Raw genomic sequence first — 12,369 nt, 5'->3', positions numbered from 1 at the left:
GCCGGGGGGGAGGGGCGGCTCCCGCGCCGCGTGCTGCAGCTGCCGCGGCTTCATTGTGTCCCCGCGGTGGCTCCGCGGGCTTCCTAGGGGCTAGAGGACTCCGGGTCGGGCCCCGGGTTCTCCGGACTCTGTTCTGAGCTCGGGGCGGAGCGTCGACCTGACAGCTGCTCGGGCGGGACTTCAGCTCTGTTAGGTCGAGGGGACACGCTGTCCCCTGTTCCAAGTAAGTCGCCTCGGCGGCGTTGGGACCCTCGCGACTTGCTCAGCAAGTCTGTTGCTTGCGCTAAGGGTTTTCCCGGACCCTTTTCGCGACCTCACTAGCTCCAGGACTGACGGCGTCGCTCGAGTTACTGCTAAACTCTCTTTAAATGCTTCTGTTTCTAGTAAAATGTTTATTGGAGGCTTGAGCTGGGATACGAGCAAGAAGGATCTGACTGAGTACTTGTCTCGATTTGGGGAAGTTGTAGATTGCACCATTAAAACAGACCCTGTCACTGGGCGGTCAAGAGGATTTGGATTCGTGCTTTTCAAAGACGCTTCTAGTGTTGACAAGGTAGGAGCCGGCCTGGTATGGCTGCTCTGGGGCCTTTTGCAGATTGTTCTGGGCTTGGTTGTGCGCTACTGTCTGGTTAAGTTCATCTGTCTTGTAGGTTTTGGAACTGAAAGAACACAAACTGGATGGCAAATTGATAGACCCCAAAAGGGCCAAAGCTTTAAAAGGGAAAGAGCCCCCTAAAAAGGTGTTTGTGGGCGGACTGAGCCCAGACACGTCTGAAGAACAAATCAAAGAATATTTTGGAGCCTTTGGAGAGGTGTGTGGCTGTGTTTTACAATTGTTACATTTATGTGCTTGTAAAAAGTTCACCCCTGTCCGTTTTGTTTAGAGCAAATCCCTGTGTCCAGCTAGGATACGGTTGAGTTAAGGCTGGGTCCTTTCCAGGGGCTATACCCTTGCACCTTATTTGCTGGTTTCTGTGCTATAATAGAAACCAATAATTTTGTTTTGGCCACAGCGTGAATGCTTTAATGTGGCCAGTGCATTAACTAGTGGCTCGCGTTGTCCTCTCAATGCTTCCCACGTACAGCAGATCCCTGGGCTGGTCATGAAACACGGCTGTCTATACCGACGTCATCCGATCAGAACAACGGGTTAAGGTGGAGCTTGGAAAGAACCTGTGGCATTCAGACCCCTTGGTGGCTTTTTACCGTTACTGAGTGATCTTCAGTGTGTATCTTGATTCCAGATTGAAAACATCGAACTTCCCATGGATACAAAAACAAATGAAAGAAGAGGATTTTGTTTTATCACATACACAGATGAAGAGCCGGTTAAAAAATTGTTAGAGAGCAGATACCATCAAATTGGCTCTGGGAAGGTAAAGCCATTTAATTGCATTAGGTGGCCATGTTGAGGGTTTAGTGGAACAATTTCTCCGTCTGTTTGGGAAGGAGAAAATGGCTTGAGTTTAGAACATCCGTGAACACTGTTGGTGCTTTTTCACTTGCTTGCAGTGTGAGATCAAAGTCGCACAACCCAAAGAGGTCTACAGGCAGCAGCAGCAGCAGCAGAAAGGAGGGAGAGGCGCTGCCGCCGGTGGCCGAGGCGGGGCTAGGGGGCGCGGCCGAGGTGAGGCTGGGCTCTTGGGAGTGCTCCTGGCTGTGCTATGCCCTGCTGAGCATGGATAGGCCCAGAAGAGAGCAGAGCTAGGCTGAAACGGAGCTGTTGCAGCAGGCAGGATGCTCACCTTAGTGGGGGAGGGGGTTGTTTTTAATGAGCTTATTATTATTAGTTTCCAAACCTGTTGAATGTGGCCAAATGGACAGTGAGTATCATCACTGATAGGAAACGATGTATGCAATTGCATGGTGCACCATGGTGGGGCAGGCTCTCTTGGGTAGGAGTCGTTGTTTTAAGCACAGCAGCCTACCTGTGTTTAGCTTTAGTGGAAAATGCTGATTTTTCCCTTAATTTAGGAAGCTTGATATTGGCACAATTGGACTTTCTGCCCCCTTTTTATAAAAACTGGAAAAATCCTTGCTCAAATAGATAGCAACATGTATGTCCATTCTGCCTGTTAAGATTTGCAGAGTGAGGGACAAGAGCACATGGTTTTGTGTTAGGATTGGGGGTCAGAAGTTGTTTCCTAACAATCATTGTGCATTGTTTCAGGTCAGGGCCAAAACTGGAACCAAGGATTTAATAACTATTATGATCAAGGATATGGAAATTACAATAGTGCCTATGGTGGTGATCAAAACTATAGTGGCTATGGCGGATATGATTATACTGGGTATAACTATGGGAACTATGGATATGGACAGGGATATACAGACTACAGTGGTAAGAATATTTACCTTAATTTTATAAACCCATGGTGTTGAAATTCAGTGCTAAAGTCCACTCCCATTCTGAAGTGTGTGTGTTGGCTTTCCATCTATTAAAGTGTTGAGAGTGAAGCTCTTGAGGTGTGTTACAGTCAGGGTGATGATACGCATGTAGAGGCAGACGGTATGGTGGTTATAAGTGTACTGGGGCATGTATGACCTGTGACTAGTTTATAATGGCTGCCAAAATGTCTTAATGTTCTTTAGCATGCAAAGATTTACACATTTTATAGTTTCTTAATGTTTGTAAAGAAATCATGTCACAGAAGGCTGTCTTAATGGAATTTCATCTTTTCAAAATAGGCCAACAGAGCACTTACGGCAAGGCATCTCGAGGGGGTGGCAATCACCAAAACAATTACCAGCCATACTAAAGGAGGACCTTGGAGGAAGCAGGTGTGTACAGGAGTGCAAGGAGCCATGGAAACATCTGATCTAATTTAAAGATCAATAGACAAATGAAAAATAAGTTAAAACAAAATATTATGTAGCTGCTTTTACTAAATTGTTGATTTTAAAATTGCTTTTTAAGCCTGTTTTGCCTAAAGTGTCTATAGATCTTTAACTTTAAAGTCTTATCTCACTTTCTTTAGTATTGCAGAAAAACTTAAGAGTTTTTCTGTTTGCTTTTGTGTACCAGGTGGTCTAGAGGAATAATTAAACTTTTTTAGAACTATTAACAGGTAAAGTACTGAAATGGGTACAACTTAAGGAAAACAAGAATGTTGTCTTCTAACTCTGACATTATACCTTGTTTGTACCCGCCAGCGGGAACTTCATTGCAGGCCGTGTGTCACCCTGACCACGTCTATCTCTGGGGGTCGCACGTTGCGGGCAGAGCGCAAGGCATACACCAGAAAACGCTGTCCTGTGGTATGGTCTCTTCCAACTTCATGTACCAGCGTAAAGATTAAAGTGGAAAACTTCAGACTTTGGCTTCTTTTTTAATCTTTTTGGAGATTAAGTGTCTAAACTTAACTTAAATGGTTTTTTGCAGGAGTTAAAGTACATAAATGCCTTTTTACAGCTTAATCATTTTGGTCTTCTGTTTAGTGTTGTATTTCAATTGTGGAGCCTCATTTTAAGTGTTCATTCTTTAAGATTTAATGCTTGCTTTTTCTTTTTATAGCTAATAGTGAAATCTACAAACCAAAACAAGAACTTTTAAATCTGGGATATAAATTAAAGATCATATGCACAAGTCAGTTCATGTTTTTACAGTATAATGAGTCTGAAATACTCAAGCTTATAGCATTTTACTTGGCTTACTAGAGATGCTTCTAGTAGACCCCAGTCTAGCACAGTTGAACTTGTGAATGTGGGAAGATTGCATTCCTAAATCCTTTTCTGAATAGATCTGATTTAATATCATTTGGGAACTCCAGGGTGAGTTTAATTGCCCAAACTGCACTTTGCCAATAAATATGCATATGATCTTTAATTATTGAAGAAAATAAAGTGAGGACTTAAAAGAATTCATGAAAGTGGACCTTTAAAAAGCTTGTCAGAGCTGCACAAATCTAATTGCTATTTTGTTTTTGTTTTTAGGAGGAGATGTTTTAAAAGTAATCCATCTTGCAGGACGACATTGAAGATTGGTCTTCTGTTGATCTGAGATGATTATTTTGTAAAAGACTTTCTAGTGTACAAGACACAGTTGTGTCCAACTGTATATAGCTGCCAACTAGTTTTCTTTGTTTTTACTTTGTCCTTTGCTATCTGTGTTACAACTCAGTGTGGATTTGTGTTTATACACATTTTTATTTGTATGATTCCATGTTAAACCTCAAATAAATGCTTCCTTATGTGATTGTTTTTCTGCGTCGGGTACTACATAGCTCTGTAAAAATGTAATTTTAAATAAGCAATAATTAAGGCACAGTTTATCTTATAGGGAGTTTGGTCCATAGGGAGAAACTGATCTTTTATGAATAGCTACAGTGTCACCCTTTCCCCCCAATTTGTAGGTGTATTCTGTGCTCCTGAGGCTTTATTTCCCTGCTGCTAAAGCTTCCGCCACTCCTTCGAATGGTGTTCTTTCCCCTCTAGATATCTGAAGGTCATTGTTGTAAGACTAAGCCATAAGGTTATGATAGTGGTGACTTTCTAGTGGGCCATGTTTCTCTGGATCAAAAGAGGTTATTATAGCTCCTTTTGCTGTATTCCCATCTCTGCAAAGCCATTTTTCAGTTGCTAATTACTTCTTTGACTTTGGTTTACTTGAAAAAGTTTTAATCATAACACCATAATTTTAATTCTTTAAAAATCCAGATACAGGAAAGAGTACTGTAAAGCTCTGTAGTGGGAGCTAAGCATTGGAAATAGTTACAACAAGGATTTGGGCCAATAGGTGTGAGATCCATTAAAGTTTGGTCAGAAGTTAGATTAAAATTTGAAGTAGTGGCAGAATAGTCATTCTGTTGGTATTGTCACAGCAACAAGACAAAATATTTCCAATTTGGGCATTTTGAGGGAGCTATGCTACAGTTAACTGTTAATGCTGTGTGAGTTTAGAGAAAGTCATGATCGTAAAACTTACTTTAAATGCAATTAGTGCATGAACTGAGTAGTTAAGCACTTCATATTCAGACAAAGGAATAGTGGAGAAAGTATCTTAAGTCCAAGGTCTGTGTTAATGTTGATCCAGGTGTGATGAGTCCTGTCATTACAGTGGCTCTTCCTGGTACATTGAAAGTTTCATATCTAGGTTTTAGAAGACCTGGGTAGAGACAAGTTTTGAATTTTGCATTCAATGTAGTTAATTGATTTAGGGCTGTTTGTCTCCCTGTTAGCTACTGGGATTGGTGGCATACATGTTCACATGCAGAGTAGTTGATGTCACAACCATGTTTTTTATGCTGATGAACCTGCCTCTTAATTTGGTGCCTACAACTTCCTTTGTTCCAATGATATTGCCTGCTGGGCTATCTTGAGTTACGCTCTTGGCTGTTTTTTGCTCCTGTTTTGCAACTTGACCTTACACCTGGGCCAAGTACAAATGTTGGTTGGTGCAAGGGTTTTTGTTTATTCTTTCAACGTGCAACTTTAGGGAATGGAAGGACGTTCATCTTAAGTTGTGTTGTCAGGTGCAGTGTCTAGGGTAGTGAATCCTGTACGTTCAAATTTGTGGTTAGGTGATAAGTTGACATTGAGATTGTCCTTTTCACTGATCAAAAATGAATAAAGCCTTTTTGAACAAAATAAAGCAAACTCTTTAATTAAGTCTTGATAAATGTAACAGAAAATACACTGTTTAGAGATGATTGAGATGTTATACAAAGAACTGAAGGGGGAGTGAGGATGTTGGTTTTACTCCAAGAGCTTTGAGCTCTAGGTGTAACTCCTGTCTAGAGGGCCTGTCAGTTCACTAACTGATGTAAATTTGAAGTAGATAAGCCAAGGCTAGGTGTTCTAGGCACTTCTAGTTGCATGAACTGTGAAGTTAGTATCGAGTCCATTCCTGAAAATTTAAAACCAAACTTAGTTATTTGACAGATTTATTGAGGATCTGAATGGAATTCTGAAGTACCTATGACATGCAAGCGTACTTGGTTAGTTTGTATATCTTGTTAATGTCTGCTAAGTTGTCACAAAGTTCTGTGTGGTGTTATTCACCCTAACAAAAAAAATCTCGTTAGTAGTTGGTCAGCATGTGACTACTTCACAGTCTCAGCCTCTTCTGTGAGATGAGGACTTAGAGTTGAGATGTCTAGTGGGATGCCAACATGAGCAGGCAGAGCCTCTTAACATCACCCTGCAGTGAGTCTTGGTTTTCAGAATGGCTGAGATCCTTGCTTGTCCTCACTTGGTATGTTACAGGGCATCCCTGAACAATTAAGCCACCTGCCTGTTAGCAAGATTTGATTGGATGTCAATCGCAGGTTGCTAAGTTTCACCACTTAAAAGGGTGATTTCAAGGATGGGTTCTATAGCTCTCACGCCTGTACCTCTGGCACTGGGAGGGCCACTCAGGATTGTTGTAGGCCAGAAGTTCAAAACCAGCCTGTGCAACATAGCATCTCTACAAAAAAAATAAGCCAGGCATGGTGGCATGCACCTCTAGTCCTAGCGGAGGGGGGAGGATTGCTTAAGGTCAGGAGTTTGCAGTGGCAGTGAGCTGTGATTAGGCCACTGCACTTCAGGCTGGGTGACCGCAAGACTTCTTAGAAAAGTGATTCAAGAACGTTTCATGGAGGTAGAAACAGTTTCTGGTTATAGATGTGTGTGTGCATGTGTATGTATGTATGTGTGCCATTTGAATTGATTCTAGCATTGAGCAGTTAGGAAAAAATTCTGAAGAAAACTTTACTGTAACTTTTCAACCTAAGACTTGTCATCTAATCTGTGGTCTCAACTTTTTTAGCAAAACCAATCAACTTCTATGTTGTCTTTTTTATGGTCATTAGAAAATGTGTTGCTATAAAAAGATGTGCTGTTCTTGGGCAACCCCCTCGGGTCCCCTCCCACAGTGGGAACTTTTCTCTCCTCTTAATAAATCCTGCTTTCTTTAAAAAAAAAAAAAAAAAACTTTTTAAAGGATGGATTGGAATTTTATATTTGTCTTGGGATGGACTGGATGTTCAACTTAAGATTATAGCAAAAAATAAAAAATACATCCTTGGTTTCTCCACCACTACTTTTATAAACTAAAAACGTGACCGTGATCTAGGTATCAAGGTAATCCTGAACATTATGAAGGTCCTAACTTGGTCTACACTTTCTTTTTTTTCCCCTCAGCAAGAATGAGCTTGAAATTGTGCTCCTTTTTTCTTTTCCTTTTTTTTTTTTTCCAGTTGGGGTCTCACTCTGTCACCCAGGCTGGAGTGTAGTGACATGCTCACGGCCACCATAGTCTCAGCCTGCTAGGTTCAGGCAATCCTCCCATGTCAGCCTCCCAAGCAGCTGGAATCGCAGGCATGTGCCACCACTCTCAGCTAATTTTTTGATTTTATTGTAGAAACAAGGTCTCATCAGGTTACCCAGGCTGGTCTCGAACTCGTAGTCTCAGGCAATCTTGCCTCCACCTCCCAAAGTGCTGGGATTACAAGTATGAACCACCACGCCTGGCGTGAGAATTGTGCTTTTTTTTTCCCCCCCAAAGCAGGATTTATTGAGAGGACAGAAAAGCTCCCAGAGTGGGACGGGACCTGAGGGGCTTGCCCAGAATTGTGCTCCTCTTAAGTAGCAGTTGAATCTCTGGTTTTGCCCTTCTGTCTGTACCCATTCAAAGAGGAACATTCATTTGGGGAGATGCAGCACACACTTGGAGGGCAATGAGACTGAAGTGTAGTTTGAAAAGCGTAGCCAACATAGTCTTGCCACTTAAAATCCAAAACTCTCAAATAACAAAAAAAAGGCCTAAGATTTTTTCTCAACAGCACAAATTAGAAAATGTTAAACCTAGCTAGGCTGGTTGGCTCAGCCTGTAATCCCGCGCTTTGAGAGGCTGAGGTGAGTGGATTGCCTGAGCTGGTGGGTTTGAGACCTGCCTGGGCAACTTGGCGAGACTTCATCTCTACGATAAATCAAAAAATCAGCCGGGCATGGTAGCACACGTCTGTAGTTCCAGCTACTTGGAAGGCTGAGACGGAAGGATCGCTGGAGCCCATCAGGTCGAGGCTGCGGTGGCCGGGAGTGGCCACTGCACTCCAGTCTGGGCGACAAAGTGTGAGACTCCAACTCAAAAAAAAAAAGTTAAACTTTACTGCAGATGAATTTTTCTGTTTACTGTTCCAATGGTTGTCTCCTTTTGAGAAACTGACCCAAAATGAATTCTCTTCAGACACAAAAAATGCATGTCTGTACAAATGTGGTTTCAGGGAATTGAGAGATTTCTTTGAAAGCTATCTGGAAGCCAGGCTCGGTGGCTCAGCCTGTAATCCCGTGCCTTTGGGAGGCTGAGGTGAGTGGATTGCCTGAGCCCACGGGTTCGAGACCAACCTGGGCAACGAGACCTCATCTCTACAATAAATCAAAAATTCAGCCGGGCATGGTAGCACATGCCTGTAATTCCGGCTACTTGGAAGGCTGAGGCAGAAGGATCGCCGGAGCCCAGCAGGTCGAGGCTGCGGTGGCCGGGAGCAGCCACTGCCCTCCAGTCTGGGCGACAGAGTGAGACTCCAACTCAAAAAAAAGAGAAAGCTCTCTGGTTTTAGAGGCTTTTGAAACTCTTAGTTTTTATGGTAACTGACTAAAACTCACCGAATTAGCTATCGATGGTGAGGTTTCATAAAGGGAATTTCTTCACATTTTCTCCACCTAGGTATGGGTGTTGACTGGTGAAACTCATCTCAGGTGATTATTTTATTAGTGAGAGACAGGGTCGTCTACCCCACAAGAGTTCCTACTGAAAACCTTAACCCACTAATTCTCAAATTGGGAGACTTAGCTCATCAGAAACACCAACTCTGATTACATTTCAGAGTTATTAAACGTCTATCAAATGCTTATAAAGCTGCTATCAGGTTCTCACAAGGCCTAAATTTGTAACATCTGTCACGGCTGGGAGTGACCTTTAAGCATTCAGATTGTTTCAGAATCTTTAACATGCTTGGTTTGTGAGTACTGAGATTAATAGCAAGGTAGAATTGTGTTAGAGTTGATCCATTCATGTTCCTCTGGTGAAGCTTAAGCCTGGATAACCTGCAACAACTACTTGTTCCTTTAAAAGATCTGTACTGTGAAGCTGACAAGAGTTTACCTTGATTGCTCTTGAACCACGAGACATCTAGGCAGCAAGTATTTCATAGATACTGCAAGCAAAAACAAAAGGTGAATGGGGCTATGTGTAGTGGCTCACTCCTGTAATCCCAGCACTATGAGAGGCCAAGGCAGGATTGCTTGAACCCAGGAGTTCAAAACCAGTCTGGGCAACATAGTGAGTCCTTGTTTCTACAACAAAAATAAAAATTAAAAAAATTAGACATAGTGGCATGTGTCTGTAATCTCAGCTACTCGGGAGACTGAGATAGAAGGATTGCCTGAGTTCAGGAGGTCAAGGCTACAGTAAGGTGTGATCAAGATGGGTGAGAGAGTGAGACCCCGATTCAAAAAGTTGTAAAAAATGATGACACTTTAAGCCATTAAGGGAAATTACAATGCGTGACAAAAGACAAAGCCATATCACTGATTAGAATGCAACAAAATTAGAAATTCAAGGAAAATAACAGCCATGAGGAAATCTATCCATGTTGAAATTAAATGCTTTATAAAAAGTATATGTAGGTTTTAAGCTGTATCCTGGTTTCAGAAATGTTAACATATGAAAAAGAGCGTCTTAGAAAAGATGACATACCAAACGTCTCTGGTGCTTAGAGACTATCTTTAGACTCATGGCTGCAATTATTTCTTTGCACACTTGTTAGGATCCCTGACATCAGTGACTTGAGGGACCCTCATCCAGACTTTACAGTTCAAGACTGAGTAGCATATTTAGGGGGACAAGAACAATGCTAAATATACTTACCTGTTCAGCTGGGCATGGTGGCTCACGCCTGCAATCCCAGCAATCTGGGAGGCCAACGTGGGACAATTGCTTGAGCCCAGGAATTCAAGACTTGCCTGGGCAACATAGCAAGACCTCGTCTTTACAAAAAATGAAAAAATTAGCCGGATGTAGTGACGTGTCTGTAGTCCCAGCTCCTCGGGAGGCTGAGGAGGGAGGATTGCTTAAGCCCAGGAGGTCAAGGCTGCTGTGAGCCATGATGGTGGTGATTGTGCCACTGCTCTCCAGCCTGGGCATCAGAGTGAGACTTCCACTCAAAAAAAAAAAAAAAAAGAAAACACCACTTCATTTCAAGTTCACTTAATTGTCATCCCCAAATCCTATAGTAGCTTTTATCTTTCCCCTTGCTTGGTGAGACATCTCACAGTTTCTCTGCCGCGTAGTCTCTTGTTGCAACAAGTCAGTAAACCTCCCCTTTGTGCAACTACAGATTTGTCCCTGATGGTCTTAGGTTGATTGGACCAGAAAAACACCATGGAGGTATGGCCAGGATCCTTGCTGTCAGGACCCAGAGTCCCTGACTTGGTGGCCGAACGCACATCCAGACGCCCCCCCCCCCCCCCGCCCCGTGTCCCTGATTACAGGGGGATTGCACTGAATCTGGCCTTTTTTTTCCTTTTTAATCTCTTTGGCCCTGCAGAGTCAGCAGGGAGAGCAAATTATCCTTGGGGTTAGGGTCCAAACTCACAAGTTTTTCTTTGATATTATTTTAAAAAGTGTTTATAGAAAAGCGTTTCTTATATTACTTGTAATAGTAATATTTTAATTTTCAGCCATCAGCATATTTCCTTGGTTTGCCTGCTGAGATATCTGTACACTTCCTGGTTTAACCTCCCAGAGAGCAGTTTGGAATTGTAGCGCCTGCCCTGGAGAACTCTGGCATGAACGAGTGTTCATTTTAGAGATGACTTAGAATGAAAAAGAAAAAAGGCAAAATTCTCATGAGGAAACTGTCTTATCTTTCTAAAGAGATCCTTTCGTTTAATGGAAGATTCTCTGCCCAAACATTCTTCATTTCTATTCTTTTTGTTTTTGTTTTTTTTGAGTTGGAGTCTCACTCTGTCGCCCAGACTGGAGTGCAGTCTGAGCCACCGAGCCCGGCTTCATTTCTATTCTTAAAGGATTCATAAATATTGGCTGCTTTATTCTGTAACTTGAGAAAATTGTCAGGGGCCCGAGTTAGTGTTTAAATGATGTGCATGTGTATTTTGAAATGAGGTTTTCTACATCTAAGCTTTTCCCCTCTCCTCAGAACAGTGAGATTATTAGCTTTTCTCCAATGATTTTATATTGTCAAAGCTGACTCTCTCTCTCACTTTTTTCAAAATTTCTTTTTCTCTGCTTTTGTTTCCTTTTCTTTCTTGAAAGGGGATCTTAGCTGGGCTTGGTGGCTCAGCCTGTAATCCCGCGCCTTTGGGAGGCTGAGGTGAGTGGATTGCCTTAGCCCGCGGGTTTGAGACCCACCTGGGCAGCGAGACATCATCTCTACAATAAATCAAAAAATCAGCCGGGCGTGGTAGCGCGTGCCTATAATTCCTGCTACTTGGAAGGCTGAGGCAGAAGGATCGCCGGAGCCCAGCAGGTCGAGGCTGCGGTGGCTGGGAGCGGCCACTGCACTCCAGTCTGGGCGACAGAGTGAGACTCCAACTCAAAAAAAAAAAAAAAAAAAGAAAGGGGATCTTACCATGTTGCCCAGGCTAGAGCACAGTGGCTGTTCACATTGCATTCATAGCACACTGCAGCCTTAAACTTCTGGCATCAAGCAACCCTGGACCACAAGTACACGGTGTGATATCCCCTCACCTTTGTTTAATTGTTCTATTTCCTTTTTTTTTCGTTCTCACTTGAGAAATTTTAAGGGTAAGTAAGTTGACTAGAAAAATAAAATCATTCTGTAGTTATGTGTGCACTCTAGAAATATCTGATCCACATAAACAATCAGACATTTCTAAAAGAAAGACAATTCAGTGTTGTCTAATTTTATAAAGTTCTGTAACACTGTATTTTAAATTTTTTTTGTTTTGTTTTTAGTTGTAGCCTCACCCTGTCACCCAGGCTGGAGTGCAGTGGCCTGCTCACGGCCACCACAGTCTCGACCTTCTGGGCTCAGGTAATCCTTCCGTCTCAGCCTTCTAAGTAGCTGGAACTACAGGTGCATGCCACCATACACGGCTAATTTTTTGATTTATTGTAGAGATGAGGTTTTGCCAAATTGCTCAGGCTGGTCTTGAACCCCTGGGCTCAGGCAGTCCTCTTGTCTTAGCCTCCCAAAGTATTAGGATTGCAGGCTTGAGCCACTGTACCCATTAACACTATTTTAATTTTCATGAGACTAAAATTAAACTTCTAGTGCTTTAAACTCTCTAAATAGTTTATTTTGAACTTATGAGTCAAATAAATTATCATTTCCAAAAATTGAAAATATAAGATGATTTTTAATTAAGTGTAGTAACTGATATATATATATATTTTTTTTTTTT

The 12,369-nt window shown here is 42.3% G+C and overlaps 1 protein-coding gene across 4 annotated transcripts; it reads left to right on the top strand.

The window, feature by feature from the left end:
• The first annotated feature begins 383 nt into the window (after nucleotides 1-383).
• On the top strand, nucleotides 384-5,586 carry HNRNPDL (heterogeneous nuclear ribonucleoprotein D like). 4 transcript variants are annotated; one of them, XR_504248.1, is made up of 8 exons: nucleotides 389-553; nucleotides 651-812; nucleotides 1,245-1,376; nucleotides 1,513-1,627; nucleotides 2,171-2,341; nucleotides 2,689-2,781; nucleotides 3,154-3,258; nucleotides 3,934-5,586. XR_504248.1 is itself a non-coding variant. In XM_008057420.2 (7 exons), the coding sequence occupies exons 1-6, from the start codon at nucleotides 389-391 to the stop codon at nucleotides 2,757-2,759; spliced, it is 816 nt and encodes a 271-aa protein (XP_008055611.1). In that variant the 5' UTR covers nucleotides 384-388; the 3' UTR covers nucleotides 2,760-2,781; nucleotides 3,934-4,200. The 4 variants fall into 4 exon arrangements, 3 of the variants coding, with proteins under 3 accessions (XP_008055611.1, XP_021567670.1, XP_021567666.1); XM_008057420.2 differs by lacking the exon at nucleotides 3,154-3,258 and having other exon boundaries at nucleotides 384-553; nucleotides 3,934-4,200; XM_021711995.1 differs by lacking the exon at nucleotides 3,934-5,586 and having other exon boundaries at nucleotides 3,154-3,280.
• Nucleotides 5,587-12,369: the final 6,783 nt, after the last annotated feature.

Source organism: Carlito syrichta, unplaced genomic scaffold (genome assembly GCF_000164805.1).
Source record: "Carlito syrichta isolate Samal-C Ts95f unplaced genomic scaffold, Tarsius_syrichta-2.0.1 Scaffold87096, whole genome shotgun sequence".
Lineage (NCBI taxonomy): Eukaryota > Metazoa > Chordata > Mammalia > Primates > Tarsiidae > Carlito > Carlito syrichta.
This window is presented reverse-complemented; position numbering and strand designations above follow the sequence as displayed.

Bases quoted from the DNA above. Each gene is read 5' to 3' on its own strand.
- HNRNPDL (XM_021711991.1), top strand. From the start codon at position 389: ATGTTTATTGGAGGCTTGAGCTGGGATACGAGCAAGAAGGATCTGACT. The intron at 813-1,244 runs GTGTGTGGCTGT...TCTTGATTCCAG, and splicing joins ATTTTGGAGCCTTTGGAGAG to ATTGAAAACATCGAACTTCC. The intron at 1,628-2,170 runs GTGAGGCTGGGC...GCATTGTTTCAG, and splicing joins GGCTAGGGGGCGCGGCCGAG to GTCAGGGCCAAAACTGGAAC.